At 38.8% G+C, this 20,194-nt stretch overlaps 1 protein-coding gene across 1 annotated transcript in view; it reads right to left on the minus strand.

Annotated features, from left to right (window-relative positions):
* Nucleotides 1-18,703, minus strand: part of Hsl (hormone-sensitive lipase) — a 179,698-nt gene extending 160,995 nt beyond the window's left edge. The window contains exons 1-2 of the mRNA XM_090388264.1: nt 17,960-18,703; nt 4,860-5,096 (exon numbers count right to left, since the gene is read on the minus strand). Coding sequence (XP_090244390.1) covers nt 4,860-5,096; nt 17,960-18,484 — 762 coding nt within the window. The 5' untranslated portion in view covers nt 18,485-18,703. The remainder of the gene's footprint in view (nt 1-4,859; nt 5,097-17,959) is intronic.
* Between the last annotated feature and the right edge of the window lie 1,491 nt (nt 18,704-20,194).

The following is a 20,194-nucleotide window of genomic DNA, read 5'->3' on the forward strand; positions in this document are numbered from 1 at the left end:
CTGCTGTAGAAAACAATCATCCAATAAATCTACAAAAGTTTTGCTAGTGTGCACTTGACAAACCCACAAGTTCCAGTCAATATCTGGGAAGTTAAAATCCAACATTATAAGGCATTCTGATTTACTGGCCTATTTCTCTGTATGATTTTTCATTGTACATATCAGAAACATTAGGTCTATAACACACTCCTCCTCTCATTTTTGCTTTTCCAGTGCTTATGTCACACCAAACTGACTCAACATTGCACTCTCCATCTATGTTAACTGGATGCACTTCCTTAGATTATGTATTTCTTAACTAACCACATAACCTCTCCTCTCTCCCTGCGCTGTATATCCTCTCTGTACACATTGTACTCCCCATATTCAAATTCTGTACTGCTTATATCTGTGTGACACCATTTCTCTGATATCCCAACAATATCTGCCTTTGATGTCTCGATCAGCATTTCAAATTATTAAATTTATTTACTATACTCCCAGCATTGGTGTACATGCAAGTATACATTGCACTTGTTCTTACTCTCGGTTACTCTAACAGAGCCCATGCATTTTTTTATTCGATAATGACTCCCACCACTCACTGATATCCTTAGTTGGGCAGCTGATAGATTGAAGGTTCCCCCACTAACACCTTTGAGAGCATCTACCTGATTCTACAAACTCTCTTAGACACCCATCAGATTGCTGAGTTGGGGCCTAATTGCTTGACACTACACCTAGTACACACAAAAAAATCTTCCTTAGCTAAGTCTTGTCCTGCTCCAAAAAGTCCATAAACATTTTCTGCAGCACCATGTTTGAGAGGCAACCAGAGAGAGTAATACTCTTGATCTGGTTATCAGCAGTGATCATTCGTGTATTAAGAATTTGCAGAAAAAGGAACCACTAGGTGGCAGTGATCACAGTGTACTGACGTGGGATTTACTTAAAGATTTAATTACCATCAGGGGTAAAGGAAAGGGTTTTTGCTTCCGTAAAGGTGAGTACAGTGGTCTCAGAAAGTTTTTAAATTCTGTACAGTGGGATCAACTGACGATGTTACCAACAGTAAATTCTAAGTGGGAAGCATTCAAGGAATTAATCGTGGATGCTACTAAAAGTTTCATACCTATTAAGAAATATTGTTCAAGGTTTAGGCCTATGTGGTTATCTAATGAACTAATGAGGCTCGTAACAGAGAAGGAAAATGCATGGGATGCATATAAATTATCAAGTGACTCAGAAGCCTATGGCAGATATAAGCTAGTCTGTAATCAGGTCACAAATGAGGTTAGGCAGGCGAAGGCAGATTACGAGAAATCCTTGGCAAAAGATGCTAAGAAAAACAGCAAGGATTTCTTTACTTATATAAACTCTAAAAGGAAGGGGATGAATCTGACTGGTCCACTTGACAGCGATGGTTCGACTGTTGATGATCCTGCTCAGATAGCAAACAAACTGAATGAGTATTTTGCATCTACATTCACACATGAGGAATTATTAAGGTTTGAAAATGGCAGAAGGTTATCAAATTGTAGCAGGATACGTAATGATTTTGTAATAACTGAGAGCAAAGTGGAGGAGAAATTGTTGAAGTTAAACATAAGAAAAGCACCTGGGGTGGATGGGATCTATCCAGTTATATTAAAGGAGGCAGCAAAGCAACTAAGCAAACACTTAGCCATAATTATGAGAGCATCTTTGGACTCAGGGGAGGTTCCCATGGACTGGAGATGTGCAAATGTATCCCCAATTCACAAAGGGGTACTGAAGGGTGACAAGTAATTACAGACCAGTTAGTTTAACTTCTGTTCCGGGTAAAATAATGGAGTCACTGGTTAAAGATGCATTGCAGGATCATCTAGACAAGACTGCAGCAATAATTCAGACACAGCATGGGTTTGTATAGGGAAAGTCTTGTCTGACAAATTTGATAGGATATTATGATGTGGTTACAAAGGAACAGGATGCAAAAAATAATTTTCATATCATATATTTGGATTTCAGGAAAGCTTTTGGCACTGTTGCGCATGGAAGACTATTGTACAAATTAGAGCAGAATGGTATTAAGGGTAAGTTGCTACAATGGATTCAGTGGATGGTTAAGTGGGAGAAGACAGAGGGTGGTAATCAATGGGTGCTGCTCTTCGTGCACTAATGTTATTAGTGGAGTCCCACAGGGTTCGGTGTTGGGTCCACTGTTGTTTTGTATATTTATCAATGATATTGATGAAGGTATATCAGGCTTACTGTCGAAGTTTGCAGATGATACAAAGGTTGGCAGGGTTGTTAATGACAGTAATGGCAGTGTGCTACTGCCACACTGCCATTATCTAGATTATCTAGATCCTGCAACAGGATCTAGATAATTTGGGCAGATGGGCTAAGAAGTGGCAACTGAAGTTTAACCTTGACAAATGCAAAGCACTGCATATGGGTAGAAGTAACCCCAGAGAAATGTACCAACTGTGTGGTACTACACTTAAGGTGGTAGAAAATGAAAAAGACCTGGGAGTAATTGTGCAGTCAGATATGAAGTTTTCTGAGCAATGCAGACAGGCTGCCAGGAAAGGTCATGGGATTTTGCCAATGATATATAGGAATTTTGCTAGCAGGGAAAAGGAGGTGATTGTCCCTCTGTATAAGGCAATGGTCAGGCCATGCCTTGAGTACTGCGTACAGGTCTGGAGGCCTCATTTTAGGAAGGATGTAGATTTACTTGAGCATGTACAGAGAAGGGCAACAAGATTGGTGAGGGGAATGAAGGGATCCTCTTACCAAGAGAGGCTTAAGTTCTGCAAATTGCAGTGGCTGGAGATTAGGCACCTGCGCGGTGATCTGATTGAGGTGTATAAGGCCTTGATTGGATTGAGCACACTGAATTCTGATGGGATCCTTCCACTTGTTCAGATTACGAACCTAAGGGGGCATAAATTCAAATTAAGAAAAGACAGATGTAGAATAGATGTGCAGAAATTTGCCTTTAGCTAGCGGGTGGTTAACTGCTGGAACAAACTTCCATCTGTCGTTGTGGAAGTTGATAGGTTAAATAAATTTAAGCAGGAACTGGACAGGCATTTGGAGGGAATGGTGTAATTTTTTTTTTTTTTTTGGCTGATGCTGCATAAGCTCGTACACTTGCTTTCTTGTATCACCTGCCACTACTACTACTACTTCATTTTACAAGTTGCACATTTTTTTTTTTTTTTTTTACGCTGTGATGTGTTGGAGAATCATCCTTTTTGGTTCTCCCCAGAGCTACAGCACTCCTGTTACTTTGTGCCTGTTGCTTTGCTGCTGTAGTGTCTGGGGCATGATTTCCATTCGAATACAATTGATTAATAATTAAAATTAATAAATTTAATTAATTAATTTTCAATACTACACTAATCTAATAGATTCTTAAATGCAGTGATACATATTAGGCTATCTAGTTTTACGTAATGTGCCAATAAGTTTGGAATTCACCTTAATACCGTAACAACCAAAATGTTCAATTAGTTAAACCCCTAGTTAAACTAGGGGTTTAAAATTAGTTAAACTCAACAATATATGCCAAACAAGTGATTTGGAGTTAAATTAATTTTAATACATAACAAAATTATCCAACTAACGGCAACTTAATTGATCCAAACTTTAGAGCTATCTATTGAACAGATTTAAAAATTTGAATTCTCCTACCACTCATGCTATACTATAACAATGTCGGCAAGTTTCGAACAAAGCAACAAAGGTGTCTCCCTAGCCAGGTGGGAAGAAGCAGTACTGCGTAGCACACGCTTCTTGATTACACCGGGGTTCGAGCCCGTCACCACCAAATACGGAGGATGCGGAAAGGTCAGGGAATGACCACTGCATATCCCCGGAGCAATATGGCCTTAGTTGCTAATGCTCTTAAAAACCAAATAACAAACAAAACAACGGTTCAACGTATATTAAGTAATAACCTACAAAAATCGCTAGCTAAATTAAAACTAAATATAACAAGTGTGACTAGGACAATAAAGCTACTTATAGAGTATGACATAATATGACAGTTAAGTAAATAAAACAGCAAAAAGTCTATAAACGATATGATCATATTTTGTTACTATTCTTTTTCTTTCCAAGTGGTGCATCATCAATTTTACATATTGATAGTGTTACTGTATGTTGGAAATTTTATCATCATATTTAAGTTTTGCAACTTTTAAAGATAAAAAGATTTTTTTCAATAACGTCTCAGAAAAATTTCCAGAACAATATTTACAAAGCCATAAATCCTTTTTACTTCTATTACAAAGTGCACCATCAGCCCATGAACACTGCCGAGGATAATTATCACTCATCAACACTGCAACAAGCTAATAAGCTAATGATATGAAATAGCATTGAGAAAAATGCTACCTTTCAGGGTAATAATGATATGAAAGTTTCAGGTATATATGCATTTACCATCTTTAATATTCTTTGCAAATAAAATTATTCATTCCTCCACTGTTTTTTTTTTTTTTTTGACAGATCAATTCATAAATCATATAAGCAGTAGTATTAATGGGTATTCATTGGTATTTAACCCTAGAACACTATTGGCAGTGTTACAGGATTAAGTCACTGTATGTAATTAATTTTATTTATTCTACCTAAATTTAATTTCTTAAAAAATAATAATTACATGGCAGCAATTGTTTAAACTATAAAGTTCATGTTTCACTTCTGGTTAAAGGTAAATATAAAGAAGAACATGAATTCCTTGTTATCACACATGGTTGTTCAGTTAGTAACAGGACATAAACTTAATGTTAGCATGAAGATGCAATTACAAACCTGATGAAGTACATCATCACTCATTAATATGCTTCTTACTATATTATTTATTTAAAAATAATCTTCCTTACCTTCATGAAATGTGTTTCACTAAGACTCCAAAATGCTTTCACAAAGTCGACAGAAGCATTTTGGGCAACATTTACTATTTGCTTTGCTCGCAATTCAGGATCCATAATATACTTTGCTCCGTTAATAACAGAAATTGCAGCATGAGCAAGAGGACCACCAGATTTCTGATAAAGATCACTGAATGATGCCATTATGATTCCAACACCACGAAGAGTATTTCTCATAGCAGAAGAATACTACAGAAGAAAATGATAAAATTTTAAAGTGCAGAATTTAATAAAATTCAGTAAGCATCAATCTTGCAAATAAAAACAATACAAAGAAAGCCATTACCAATTCTTTCAAAATATTTATAAGATAAAAATATATATAAATTTTCCACAAATAAATCATAAGCACTCCTCCTTCCAATTCTAAAAATAAAATAAATTGCAAAGGGTATCTTAAATCAATTTTGATCACACCAGCAACCAATTTTCAAAACAGCAATCAAATCACAAAAAAAGTCTACCACTCTTTCCTAACACCACAGTAAAAGTATGCAAAAAAAAAAAAAACCATGACAAAATACTGGTAGTCTTCTTTTTTTTTTTATTTTTTCCCCTCAGCTGCTATTAGATTCAATAGCATTAGCATTAGTAGAGGCATTATCCTACATCTGTCTTTCCTCAATTTGAATTTATGCCCTCTCAGGTGATTTTTCTGAGCTAGAGGAAGAATCCCATCAGCATTGAGCATGCTTAAACCATTCAAGGCTTTATACACCTCTATCAGATCACCTCGCTGGTGCCTAGTCTCCAGACACTGTAATTTGCAAAACTTAAGCCTTTCTTCGTAAGAGCACCCCTTTGTTCCATTCACTAATCTTGTTGCCCTTCTCTGTACTCGTTCCAGCAGCTCTACATCCTTCTTGAAATGAGGCCTCCAGACCTGTATACAGTACTCTAGGTGTGGCCTGACCATCGCCTTATACAATTGAATAATCACCTCCTTATCCCTGCTGGAAAAATTCCTGTATATCATTGACAATACTCCATGAGCTACTCTTGCAGCCCGTCTGCACTGCTCAGAGAACTTCATATCTGCCTGCACAACCACCCCCCAAGTCCCTTTCATTCTCTACCACTGTCAGTGTAGTACCACAGAGTTGATACGTTGCTCTGGGGTTGCTGTTTCCCATGTGTAGTACTTTACATTTGTCAATGTTAAACTTCATTTGCCACCTCTCAGCCCATCTGCTCAACCTTTCCAGATCCTGTTGCAGCAGCATAGTGTCAGTAGTGTCCTTGACAACCCTGTCAACCTTTGTATCGTCTGCAAACTTGGACATTAAGCACGATATACCATCATCAATATCATTTATAAATACAGAAAACAATAATGGACCCAACACTGAGCCCTGAGGGACTCCACTAATAACATCAGTCCACGATGAGCAGTGTCCATTGATTACCACTCTCTGTCTTCTCCCCCTCAACCACCCCTTTATCCATAGCAGCAATTTGCCTCCAATGTCACACTGCTCCAATTTGTGTAGCAGTCTTCCATGTGCAACAGTATCAAAAGCCTTTCTAAGATCCAAGTATATAATATCAAAGTTATTCCCTGCATCCAGTTCTTTTGTGACTGCATCATAGTATCCAATCAAGTTGGTCAGGCAAGACCTCCCCTTAACAAAACCATGCTGTGTCTGAGCTATAACTGAAGTCTTGTCTAAATGATCCTGCAGTGCTTCTTTAACCAGTGCCTCCATTAATTTTCCTGGAACAGAAGTTAAGCTCACAGGTCTATAATTACTTGTGTCAGCCTTTGATCCTCCTTTGTGAATTGGGGTCACATTTGCACATTTCCAGTCTATGGGTACCTCCCCTGAGTCCAAGGAAGCTCTCATAATTATGGCTAAGGGTTTGCTTACTTCCTTTGCTGCCTCCTTTAATATAACTGGATAGATCCCATCCACCCCGGGTGCCTTTCTTGTGTTCCTAGTGTTCTTTGTGTTCTTGTGTTCCACCACTTTGTTCCTAGTCAATAAGTTTCTACATATTAGTGACAGAACATAATCTCTTCTAGCAACAGTCTATAGCACACAGAAATTTTCATGCCAGACCGTACCACTGTCTTTTTCATTATCTGTTTCATTATCTATTCCACACTGTGTGTTTGGTGTTATCCAAGTGACATATCATTGCAGAATTACCAATTCTCAAATACAGTACCTCACATTTATCAATTTTACATCCCAACTGTCATTTTTCAGTCCATCAGCCTAGCACATCTAGATCTTGATGAAGCAGCACAGTGCAATTAATGTTATAACCTCATTGCCAACCTTTGTATCATCCGTAAATTTAAAAATTGCACATGAAACAGTTCCATCCTGAACGATGATGATCAGCATGATCTGCTGATCATGCTGATGAACATCAGCATGATCTGCCACCTCCTTTTCAAGAGTGTGATCTTGAACCAGTTCCACTGAAGGAAGAATTCGGAAAAGTCAGAGAATTGACATGTGGCAAGTAACCTGGAATTGATGAAATCCCAGTGGAATTGATTAAAGGTGTGAAGGGCACCGAGTTTTTTCATAAAATGATTGTAAAGATTTGGGAAACAGGATGGTGGCAATCAGATTGGACCAAATCAATTTTCATTCCCTTTACCAAAAAAAAGGAGATCTGAAAATTTGCTCAAATTACTGGACTATGAGCCTAATCTCTATGACCCTAGCTCGTCTTAAAATCATATTAAACAGAATATCAAGAAAACCAAGAATATCAAGAAGGGACAGAAGAACTAGAGATCAGATCATAAGTCTATGACTGATTATTGAAAAATGAAAAGAATACAATGTTCTAGTCTTTTCGTGTTTTACAGATCATTCAAAAGCATTTGATTGTGTTCAATGCGAGAAACAATGACTAATATGGAATTCCCAAACCACATAATTCAGCTGATTAAGCTACTGTACCAGGAACAAGAAGGAACTGTGAGAACCAACATGGGAAACATGGACTTTTTCAAAATAGGTAATGGTGTCAGGCAGGGCTGTATTTTGTCACCTCACCTATTTAATCTGTAGGCCAAAAATATCATGCGTGAAGCTATGGAAGATTTAGTGAGGGGCATCAAAATTGGAGGACTGAAGATAAACCTTCATTATGCAGATGATACTGTGCTAATTTGCAATTCTAAAAGAAACTCTGAGGAGAGTATGTGAAGCAAATAAGAAAAAAGGATTGTTTCTGAAATATGAGTAAAAATAAAATTATGGTGATTGGTGATAATCTCGGTTCTGGTAAAGTGAAGGTTAATGAGCAAGATTGGAGGACTGAAGTATATGACTGAGTGTATATGGCTCAGTCAGATGGGTAAAAGCAGTAAAGCATACATACCTTTAAGAAGAAGCTTATGAATTTGATTACTTAGGGTCAAGAATAAATAAAAATAGTGACTGCTCAAATGATGTAAAGAGAAGACAGGCTAAAATTGCTAAAAAGTTGGTCTCTGATCTGACAAAATTATGGAGAGATCAAGATCTGCCCATAAAGATGAAACTGAGAATCACTGATTCGTTAATTTTTCCAGTTGCCACTTATGGATGCGTTAATTGGCCCCAGATTGACTGGAATAAGCAGAAGGGAAACTCACCATGGGGAAAAACTTTTTTAAATAAATTAGATGAGTATTATTTGTACCAGAATGTTACAGAATGTACTAGGGGCAAGAATATTCTTGAGCTCATCATTACTAACAAATCAGATAACACACAAGGCTTAAAGTACAGGAACCACTGTCAGGAAGTGATCGTGCAATCATCAGATGGAAGATGAAAAAAAAAATGTTGCATTAGTAAAAGATAAAGGCACAGGTTTTAACTTCAGAAGAGAGGACTTGAACAGTTTAAGGTGCCACATGGCATCTGTGAACTGGGCAGATTGTTGAGAGATGGTGAATACATTAGAATTACAGAATATTTTTAAAGCAAAAATCACAGAAGCCATGAAAGCATACATACCTTTAAGAAAATACTGCAGGAGGAGGATGCCAAAATGGATTACTGCAGATATGGCTGGTGAAATAGAGCAGAAAAAGATAGCATGGAATGGTTACAGAGTGACGAAAAGTATTAAAGCCTACAACAGATAAAAGTTGATTTGTAATAGTAAAACAAATAACAGGGAGGCCCAAGGCTGTGTATGAGAAAGTACTGGCTAAGAGAGCAAAGAATGGGGACAAGGAATTTTTCATGTGTGTGAATACAGCAAAGCAAACTAATCAGATTGAACACTTCAGCACTGGGTGTAAGACAGTCTTGGATAACACAGCTGAAATTGTGGACGAATTGAATAGGTACTTTGTATCAGTCTTTACTGAAGATTTTGATTTGATTTTGATTTTTGTGGCGCAAAAACAGCAAGGTTATAGTGCGCCATGAAAAGGTTAAAATTCAAAAAAGATAAGACTGGTAACTTTTAAAAAAAGGTTACTTCGTTGAAAAGTGCATATATAAAATATATGCACTTTTCATAATGCACTTGTTCATAAATAAAATCAGAACAATGATAAAAGCAAATTGTATATTTCATATGAGTGTATATATATTAATAAATTTTAAAAATTGCTGACACATTGTCATTGTCATTTAAAATCTGACTGAGTGTATATGGCTCAGTCAGATGGGTAAAAGCAGTAAAACGAGCTTTACTGAACAAAGACACTTCATGCAGAGAATAGGCTGTGTGAGTGAGGCTCAGCCATATGAAATTAGTTATGTTACAATTACAGATGATTATTTATTAGAAAAACGTTTGAGATTCCTTTGGATTGGAGAAGTGGCAATGTATCAGTGTCTGACTTCAGTGGAAAAATCTTACAATGATTAAGAGTGCAATCTAGGGACATAGGTATATTTGGCATACTGAAGGACATGCTATTCTAACACAGTTCCAATATAGTTAATTTGGATTTTAGCAAACCATTTAACTTGGTCCCTCCCAAGAGGTTACTCTATAAGCTTGAACAGATTGGGATTACTGGTAAGATTCTAAAATGGACTGTTGGGTGGCTGCAAGGCAGAAGGTCATGATTAATGGATATTTTTCAGATTGGCATAACATCAGAAGTGAGTCACTCAAGGACTGCTTCCTGGACCACTGTTTCTCATTTTCATAAATGACATTGATGAAGAGAAAGATGGTGAGATGACAAAATTTGCCGATGCCAAAGATTGTCAGAGTCAATAATTTTTAGTTCCAAGCAGTGCTCCTTTAGGATGACTTGAACAGATTTCAAAGATGACCACAGAAGTGGCAGCTATATTTTAATGCTTCTAAATGCAAGGACTTACACTTGGGCAATAGCAATCCACAAATAAATTATACATTGGTGATTTAAATTAAAAACAGCGGAAGAAGATAATACTGGAAAATATGAAGTCTTCTGAACAGTGTAAACAGGCAGGCAGGAAGGAAAGCCCATAGTGGCCTATAGATGATTTATTGAACATTATCTTCTAGAGATGGGGATCATCATAGATCATCATAGTAACAGTCTTCATCGTACAAGCCAAGGAAGCCATAGGCCTTTGCTTAAAAAAAAAAAAAAAACAAGTAGATAAGAAAACAACACCAGCTAACTATCCAGCTGACCTTTGAATTTATTCAAACTGTCAGCCACTACTACCTGCGAGGTCAACAACTCGCTGGCTAAAAGAAAACTTCCTACAATCTAATCTAAACCTAAAGCCCTGTAATTTGAATTTATAACCTTTACAATTTATAAAAATATGAATTTATAGTTCTGGAATTCTTTAGAAAAATGACTTAGTGTTTTATTGTCCGGGGCATCCGGGGTCTCCCTTGTGGGACTCACATTGCCCATCACCAACCCTGTGGAGGTAGGGAGTGCAGTAGAGGGAAAGAACTCTGGCTAGGTAACCCCCAGAGTTGCCTGAGCTTTTTAGGGGTGCCTAAAAAAAATTAAAAAATGGAAATTAAAGTGTGAGATAGTTTGAGAGTGGGAAGTAAAGAGAGGTAAGACGAAGAAAGAACACATCTTCCAGATGAGTGAGGTAGGCAGGGGTGGAGAGTTTGGATTTCGCTGGATTGGGAAGCCCACCCAGGCCAAGGGAAAGGATAAAAGATTACAAAACTAGGGTGCATGCCATAATGGTGTGGGCCATCTAAAGATGACAGTTCCACCTGTCCCACAACAAAGTATACAGGCAGAGCTCTACCCTGTGTGAATTAGATGATTATATAGTCAAGTCTGCGAGTTTTGGTATTAATCTTCAGATTGAGCTGGAATCAAGTTGGCCTGGATTCTCAGGTTGTTCACTTCCTGGGTAACCTGTGAGAGTGCGATGAAACTGCCCTCATCAGCGGAGAATAAGTGCTGTTGTCCAGATGGAAGTCCTTTCATGAATGCAGTAGGATACGCTCTGGAGTCTTCATAGTTTGGGCAGTGATACAATATATGCTCCCAGCTTTCTGGGAGCCCACAGGAGTAGTGAGGATCTTCAATGATGCCAGGTTCAGCAAGTTTGGTATTTAGGGAGCCATGGCCAGTGAGAATGAAAGAGCTAAAGAGACCAGGGGCAAACCAGGGCAGAGGCTAAGGGCTGGTGAAGGTTATTTGGGGAATGAATCTCTTTGTGACAAGACCTTTAGGAGTGGAATCCCAATGTTCTTGCCAGATCTGATAAAAGTGATTTGAAATGTTTCTTTTTTCAATTTGCAGGTCAATTGCCAGGTTCACATTGTGATTTAGGATAGTAGTTGGAATATTTTTCTTAAGGCAGTAGGATAGCCTTCTTTGGATGACCTCCAGAAGGAAGCCCACCAAGACCTGAAGGGCAGGAGTACTAACAGTACAGCATTCTCCAGAGATGGTAAGGAGCACGGTACATTGTATTGATTGTAGCTTCTTTGAATGCCTGACAAGCGTTGCCCTCTAAGCACAGGTACCTGCAGCATAACCAAATAATAGGCAAAAAAACTGCCTTGTAGAGCAGGGTGAGGGAATGACAACAGAGGCCCCAGTCTTTGCACATGATCCTTTTCACCAAGGCAGTGGATTTTCTAATCTTTGTTCCAAGATATTGGAGGTGTGGAGTAAAAGTGAGGTTGCTGTCAATATTAATTCCAAGATATTTGGAATCCACCACCATTCATTTAGTCACCTCAGTGACTAAATGAATGGTGGTGCCACCAATCTTAATACCAGGGGGATGCAAAAATGGCCTTGGCTGTGTCTGCTACTATGGAGAGTTTGCATTCCTGAATTCAGTTGGAGAGGAGGCCAATAGCAGTGCTAGCCCGATCTTCATGGAGGCATCCAGTGCCTGTCCGAATGGTGATGACAAGTTTGTCAGCAAATTCTAAGCACCCAACCTGCCCAAGATCCATGGCAAGGAATTCATCCAGAACAACTGACCAAAGGAATGATCCAAGGACCAAACCCTGTGGGCAACTCTGGTGACAGGGTGAGTAGTCTGGTTGAAGGCTGTGGTGACAGAGTGACCTGTTAGAGAAGGCTGTGGTGACCTGTTACTTAGGTAACTCTTAAGGCAGGAAAATTTTCAGGAAGTTTTTGGAGGAAGCAGCACGGGAACAATGGCATAGTTGGATTTTTGCTCAGAGCAATTAGAACATAGTTTATAGTGTTGTTTATAATGTGGCTCAGGGAGTTTTCACCAACTCCACATCAGCCAACGTAATGTATACAAAACTCTGTGAAGGCCATATTTATGTAGGCTGGTGAGTGTTCATGTAGTATTAGTTGGGGTTGTGTTGTTCATCCAGCTTCTTAGCATAAAGTCCTGTGTTTTCACACAAAAACCTCTAGTTTACTGCCCAATGCCACGAGGAGGTGGGCCAGGCAGTAGGGAGTGTGAAGCACTGCAGGGCAAACCCTGTAGTAGCAAAGGCTACAAACAGGGAGAATGCAGTAAAAAAAAAAGTAGAAGATAGTAGTGGAGACACAGGAAGTGGGGGTTTATTCCCCAAAGGGGGGGAGAGTGAAGGTAGCCACCCGGCTGAAAGGGGAACAGAGGAGGGCCCCCAGGACCTGATGCCCATCCTGCCTTGTGGGTGGGAAATTGACAACGTATTTTTACACTGTAGTTTTTAGCGTTGTCAGTAGGCAGTGCATGCCATCCTTGGTAGAGTTACCTTACTTAAAATCACTGATTTCAGTGAAAGCCTGCTTCTCTATAATACACAGATATCCTATTGTAAATTAGGCTTTCGTATATTTTCCCTAGCACCTGGAGACAACTATCGATCTGTATGATAAAGTGCCCCCAGAGGTTCCCCTATCTCTGCATTGTGTACTCTGTGTCTCACAGTACTCTTTGAAGGCTAAAAAGTGTAAAAAGACTAAAAAGAGTTCAAAAAGTGTAAATGTGGTCTGTATGATAAAGTGTAAAGTGTGTTTGTATCAAACAGCACCAGGGGTTTCCCCATCTCCATGTAGTGTACATTCTCATGTGAAAAAAACCCCGTTGAGGCCAGAGATTTAAGTGTGTGGATATTGTATGTGTAGTTTTGTGTACCATTGTTCATCTGGCCATTTAGCCGTTGGACACCTGTTGGATCCAACTTTGCCCACACTAAGTCCTGCAGAGGCAGACCAGGTACACCAATATTTCTAAGTTTTACTCTGGCAGGCCCTGCCACCAATTTCCTGAGATTTCAGTAGTTAGAGCATTTAAAAAAAAAAAAAAAAAAAAACACGGGATAACGATAGAATTGGAAAGCCAAATGCTAGTGAGCACGGTTCAATTTTGATGTGGGGCATCCACTTATGTATAGGTAGAGTGGGGAGAGAATGAAGACTGGGGAGGAAAAAGCAGAAATATGGGAATGATAGTGAAGATGACCGCAGAAAATCTGTGAGGCAGGCCCATGCCACACCAGATGATAAAAGGGAACAGCAAAAGGAAATGAAACAATAAAGTGGGGGCCCCCAGGTCTGGGCCCTCGGTTTCCCTGGCAAGGAGTCCTCCCCCTGTCAGGGGGTAGGATTTAAAGTTGAATTGGGTTAGGCACCCTATTCAGATTGACAAATGGCTATGTCAAGGCTTCTCCTTTGTAAACTGGGGTCACATTTACACATCTCCAGTCCATGGGTACATCCCCGAGTCCAAGGAAGCTCTCATAATTATTGCGAAGGGTTTGCTTACTTCCTTTGCTGCCTCCTTTAATATAACTAGATAGATAACACCCCAGGTGCCTTGTTACATTTATCTTCAACAATTTCTCTTCTACTTTGCTCTCAGTTATTACAAAATCATCTAGTTTACTGCCAGAGTTTAATACACCTCTGGCATTCCCCTCTGTGAATAACTCCTCATGTGTGAATGTAGATGCTAACAAACTAATTGAGTATTTAGGCAAAATACTCAATTAGTTTGTTAGCTACCTCTGCAGAATCATCAACAGTTAAACCATCGATATCAAGTGGACCAATCTGATTCATCCCCTTCCTTCTACATTTTACATATGTAAAGAACTCTGCTGGTTTTCTTTGCATCCTTTGCCAAAGATTTCTCATAATCTGCATTTGCTTGCCTAATCTCCTTTGTGACTTGGTTACAGACTAGCATATCTACTACAGGCGTCCGTGTCACCTGTTAATTTATATGTATCCCATGCATTTTTCTTCTCTGCCACATGTCTCATTAGTTCATTTGACATCCATTTAGGCCTAAACTTTAACAAAATATTTCTTAGTTGATATGAAAAGCCTAGTAGCTTCCAAGATTAATTCTTTGAATGCTTCCCATTTATCCCAACTGATAATGGTAACATTATCAGTTGGTCCCACCGAATAGAATTTAAACACTGTCTCAGACCACAATAGTCACCTTTATGAAAGCAAAAACCCTTCCATTTACCCATGATGGTATTTACCTCTGAGTAAATCCCACTTCAGCACACTGTAATCACTGCCAATTGGTGGTTTGTTTATCTGCAGATTCTTAATGCATAAAGAATTACAGCTGATAATCATATCATGATTATCAGCTGCATTACTCCCTCTAGTTGCCTCCTGAACATGCTGCTTTAGAAAACAATCATCAAATAAATCTACAAAAGCCTTGCTAGAGTGTGAGTGACCAACCCACAAATTCCAGTCAATATGTGGGAAGTTAAAATACCCCATTATAAGACACTGATTTACTGGCCCACTATTTTTCTGTACAGTAGTTTATTATACTCATCGGAGTCATTAGGCCTGTACCCCACTTACTCTCAATTTTGCTTTCCCAGTGCTTATGTCACACCAAACTGACTCGACACTGCCCTGTCCCCCATGTCGACTCGATGTACTTCCTTGGGTTTTATGTTTCTTAACTAATACCATAGCTCCTCCTCCCTTCCTATCCTTCCTGGCACTCCCCAAATTCCATTTCTGTGTTCCTTATATCTGCATGTCACCACTTCTCTGATTTCCAAATATCTGTCTTTGATCTTTTGACCAACAACTCAAATTCACCAAATTTATTAACCAAATTCCTAGCACTGGCGTACACACAAGTAAACATGCATCTGTTCCTATTCTTAGCTAACCTAACATGGCCCATTTATTTATTTGTTCCATTAGCATTAGTAAAGGCACACGATGTGAAAAAGCAAGGTTAGGCAGCATCAGCCAAAAACACAAAAAAAAAAAAAAACAGCTCCCATTTTACCCCTCCAGCTCAGCCTTATATTTAATTAGGCTATCAACTTCCACAACAAAAGGTGGAAGTCTGTTCCACCAATCAACTACCTGCTGGGTAAAAGCAAACTTCCGCACATCTAGACTACAACTGTGTTTACTCAATTTGAATTTATGCCTTCTCAGGTGATTATTCTGAGCAAGAGGAAGAATCCCATCAGCATTGAGCCTTATACACCTCAATCAGATCACCTCGCAAGTGCCTAGTCTCCAGACACTGTAATCTGCAAAACTTAAGCCTTTCTCCGTTAGAGCAACCCATCGTTCCATTCACTAATCTTGTTGCCCTTCTCTGTACTCGTTTCAGCAGCTCTACATCCTTCTTAAAATGAGGCCTCTAGACCTGTATACAGTACTCAAGGTGTTGCCTAAATATATTCCCTCATCCAAGGAGATAATCACCTCCTTATCCCTGCTAGAAAAATTCCTGTATATCATTGACCATGAGCTACTCTTGCAGACCATCTCCACTGCTCAGATAACTTCACATCTGCCTGCACAATTACCCTCAGGTCCTTTTCATTCTCTACCACTTTCAGTGTAGTACCACAGAGTTGATACTTCTTCCCATATGTAGTACTTTACATTTGTCAATGTTAAACTTCATTTGCCACCTCTCAGCCTATCTGCTCAACTTTTCTAGATCCTGTTGCAGCAGCATACTTAACAACCCTGCCAACCTTTGTATTGTCTGGAAACTTGGACATTAAGCCTGATATACCATCATCAATATCATTTATAAATACAGAAAACAACAATGGACCCAACACTGAACCCTGACGGACTCCACTAATAACATTAGTCCATGAAGAGCAGTGTCCATTGATTACCACTCTGTCTTCTCCTACTCAACCTTCCCTTTATCCATACCAGCAATTTGCCTCCAATGCCACAACTCCTCCTATTTGTGCAGCAGTTTTCCATGTGCAACAGTATCAAAAGCCTTTCTAAGATCCAAATTTTTGATATCAAAGTTATTCCCTGCATCCTGTTCCTTTGTGACCACATCATAGTATCCAATCAAATTGGTCAGACAAGACTTCCCCTTAACAAACCTATGCTGTGTCCAAGCAATAACTGAAGTCTCTTATAGATGATCCTGCAGTGCTTCTTTAACCAGTGCCTCCATTAATTTCCCTGGAACAGAAGTTAAACTAACAGGTCTATAATTACTTGTGTTGCCCTTTGATCCTCCTTTGGGATTTGGGGTCATATTTGCACATCTGCAATCAATGGGTACCTCCCCTGAGTCCAAGGAAGCTCTCATAATTATGGCTAAGGGTTAATTTACTTCCTTTGCTGCCTCCTTTAATATAACTGGATAGATCCCATCCACCCCAGGTGCCTTTTTTATGTTTATCTTCAACAATTTCTCCTCCACTTTCCTCTCAGTCATTACAAAATCATCCAGCTCACTGCCAGAGTTTAGTTCAGTTCTGGCATTTCCCTACCCGTTTAGTTCAGTTCTCCCATTAACTCCTCATGTGTGAATGTAGATGTAAAATACTCATTTAGTTTGTGTTAGCCACCTGAGCAGGATCATCAACAACTGAACCATCAATATCCAGGGTACAAATCTGATTCATCCCTTTCCTCCTAGAATTTACACATGTAAAGAACTCTTTGCTGTTTTTCTTTGAATCCTTTGCCAAAAATTTCTCAATCTTTATTATGAGTCCATGCATTCCCCCCCAAGCAAGCAGTTTTCTGACCCACCTAACACTGCCTCGATAGCATCAGCAAATATTCTTGCACCCTTAAGTGTATCCTATCCTTGTAGAAGTAGTCTCTCCTGTTAAAAGCACAGAACTGGCTCAGAAAAATTCTACCCCTACTATCACTGTTATATTGCATCCCCCATTCCAAGAAACTTTCTTGGAATGGGGGATGCAATAGCATTTAGCAAAGGCACAGCATTAGCAAAGGCACATGATACAAGAAAGCAAGCTTAATTCCTGTTCCACCTCTGCCTCCAGATCAATTTACCCCCAAATTGATTAGACTACTGACTCACATCTCATCTCAAATCACATGATAACTCTGAATTGGGGTAAAGCAGGAAATTACAGAGAACTACATCTCTGCATATTCCATAGTATTTCCACTTAAGGTCACGAAAATACTAAATCCGAAAGTATCAGATATTATCTTTTCCCTGGGTGATTGCCCCCTTTCCAATTTTAATTTTCCCTTGGCACAGTCTTCCACACCCTGAAATAACTATTACTGCTTGATGTGTGCAGTAGCAGTATTAACAGTTTGAAAAATATCATATTTATTCAAAAATTGGGGCACAAATATTATAAAATATCATAAAATAAAGGTTTTGTTTTATTTTATAAAGCAGCAGCTTTATAAAATTTGGTTTACTTACATAGAACCCATGGCAACGGCCATAGAATCCTGTTTGATCAAGAGCTGCGAATTCTCCTAAGATTTCTTCAGCTGTAACACAAACGTTAACATCAAAGAGTTCTCCTGTAGCATTTGAATCCAAAATTTTCATTAAACTTTGAAGACCTCCTTTCAGTCCGTCAACAACACTTAAATGAGCTGACAAATCCTTGTAATAGCGTTCTGCTCTGAAAAAAGACGAAGAGCGTGCATTAATAATTGCAGTGAACAAACTGATACAACTCTCGAAATAGCTCTCGGTTATTTTAATAAAACTACGATAACCATTCCCTCGTGTATATTCGTCAAAATCAAAATTATGAACAATTCGTTTCAGTCCGTCTATGTGTAGCTCAATCCACTGAATATTTTCTAAAATGAGATTTAATGTATCAACATATTTCGGCGAATACGAGCCATAATCCTTTCTAAAATAGTCTAAGTTATTTATAAGCAAAGGCGACACCACCTCGAACAAGTGGCTAGGGCGGGGTAATTCACTCATTATGAAAATGTTTTAAATGTTCACTTACGGGTGATTCCTATTCAAGCTATAACACCCACATTAACATTGGAAAGCTCTCCCTGTAGAATTGGAATCCAAAATTTTAGTAACAACACTCGAATGAGCTCACGAGTACTTGTAATACAGTTCTGATCAGAAAACACGAATAACGATTGATACAACTACCCCTCTGAAAGCTAAAAAAACATCGCTGTTAAACAAAAAGTCACGATTGGCACCTAACATCACGTTGCGTTGTACTCAAATCTATAGCCTTCGAGTTTGCGCATGAAAGACGATGATACACTGAACACCTGACCAGTCTCATAAGAACAGAATGAAATCGATTTCGCTGTCACGAAGCGTGTTGCAGAAGTCCATGTTATGGCTACTATACTAATACTGTAATGATTAACACGACACAGGGTAGAGTAACTTACCATGTGACTCTATAATGTTAAAAAAGTTTGTAGTTCAATCCTGTAAGCAGGGTTACGGTTGCCAACTCGTAACTATGAACTGCACCAAACAACGGTAAAAAAAAGAAAAAAAGAAAAGTACGTCAAAATCACCATATTTTTGAAAATATTAAATTTATATATGAAAAATATTTTATTTAATGTATATACAGCGTGATTCAGGAGGCTCTCTCTCTCTCTCAGGGTGACTCAGAATTATTATTATTTTTTTATTTATTTATTTATTTATTTATTTTTTTTTTGGCTGGTGCAGCATAAGCCTTAGGCTTTTTCTTGCACCATTATGGCCAATACTAATATTAATAGTAAAGGTTTTGGGAGGTTATAGTATCGATTATTCTGAGTAAAAAAGTTCATATAAACAGGTGTCCAATTCTCAATGGATACGGTGTTTGGTGTTACGGTGGATACGCATACGGTGTCAATGGAGATACAGCTGTTTGAAACTGGCGCGCACAGCTCCCGGAATCAGATGTGACCAAGAAGCATTTATAACCTGACGCTGTTTGGTGTTAGACGTGTTGTTAAGAGTGCCGCACATCTTCACACATGCTAAATATACCGATATGGTTTTTGTCTACGGTTTCCTAACCGCAAAATACCGGATTCAAGAGCATTTACTAGTGTTCACACCAAACTGCGTGAGACTGGTACAGTTCTCAGAGCTCATATTTCTTCTGAACGTGCAAATGAATAAAATGTGGATGAAGCAGAACACATTCTTCAGTCGATAGAACGTAGTTCTACTATAAACACACGAAGAATTTCTACACGTGTCGGTGTTCTACAGACAAGGGTATGGCGAACATTACGTGAGCACAGCTTGTATCCATTTCACATACCGCGGGTGCAATGCAATACCTTCAACCATGAGGCGACGAACTGCGATTGGAATTTTGTCGGTGTGTAATTGCTAATCGCCGATTAATTCCATTAAAACTGTTCAGCGATGCAGTTATTTTCCCCCGTGACGGTGTCAACAACACCCGTAACCCTCATAGGTGGTCAGACAAAAATCCACATGCCACTGTAGAAATAAATTTCTAACATCGCTTCTCTGTGGTTTCTCTTCCACCCCCCCCCAGAAATTCAGGTTTTTTCGTCCAGCAAAACAGGCAAATCGACCACCAGAGAACATACACAATTTACCGACACAAATATGGGTTTATGTAATCAATTAGGGGTAACCCTAATATAATAATAATAATAATAATAATAATAATGCATACCA

This window comes from Mastigoproctus giganteus, chromosome 14 (assembly GCF_048544385.1).
Source record: "Mastigoproctus giganteus isolate SK-2022 chromosome 14, ASM4854438v1, whole genome shotgun sequence".
Classification (NCBI taxonomy): Eukaryota; Metazoa; Arthropoda; class Arachnida; order Uropygi; family Thelyphonidae; genus Mastigoproctus; species Mastigoproctus giganteus.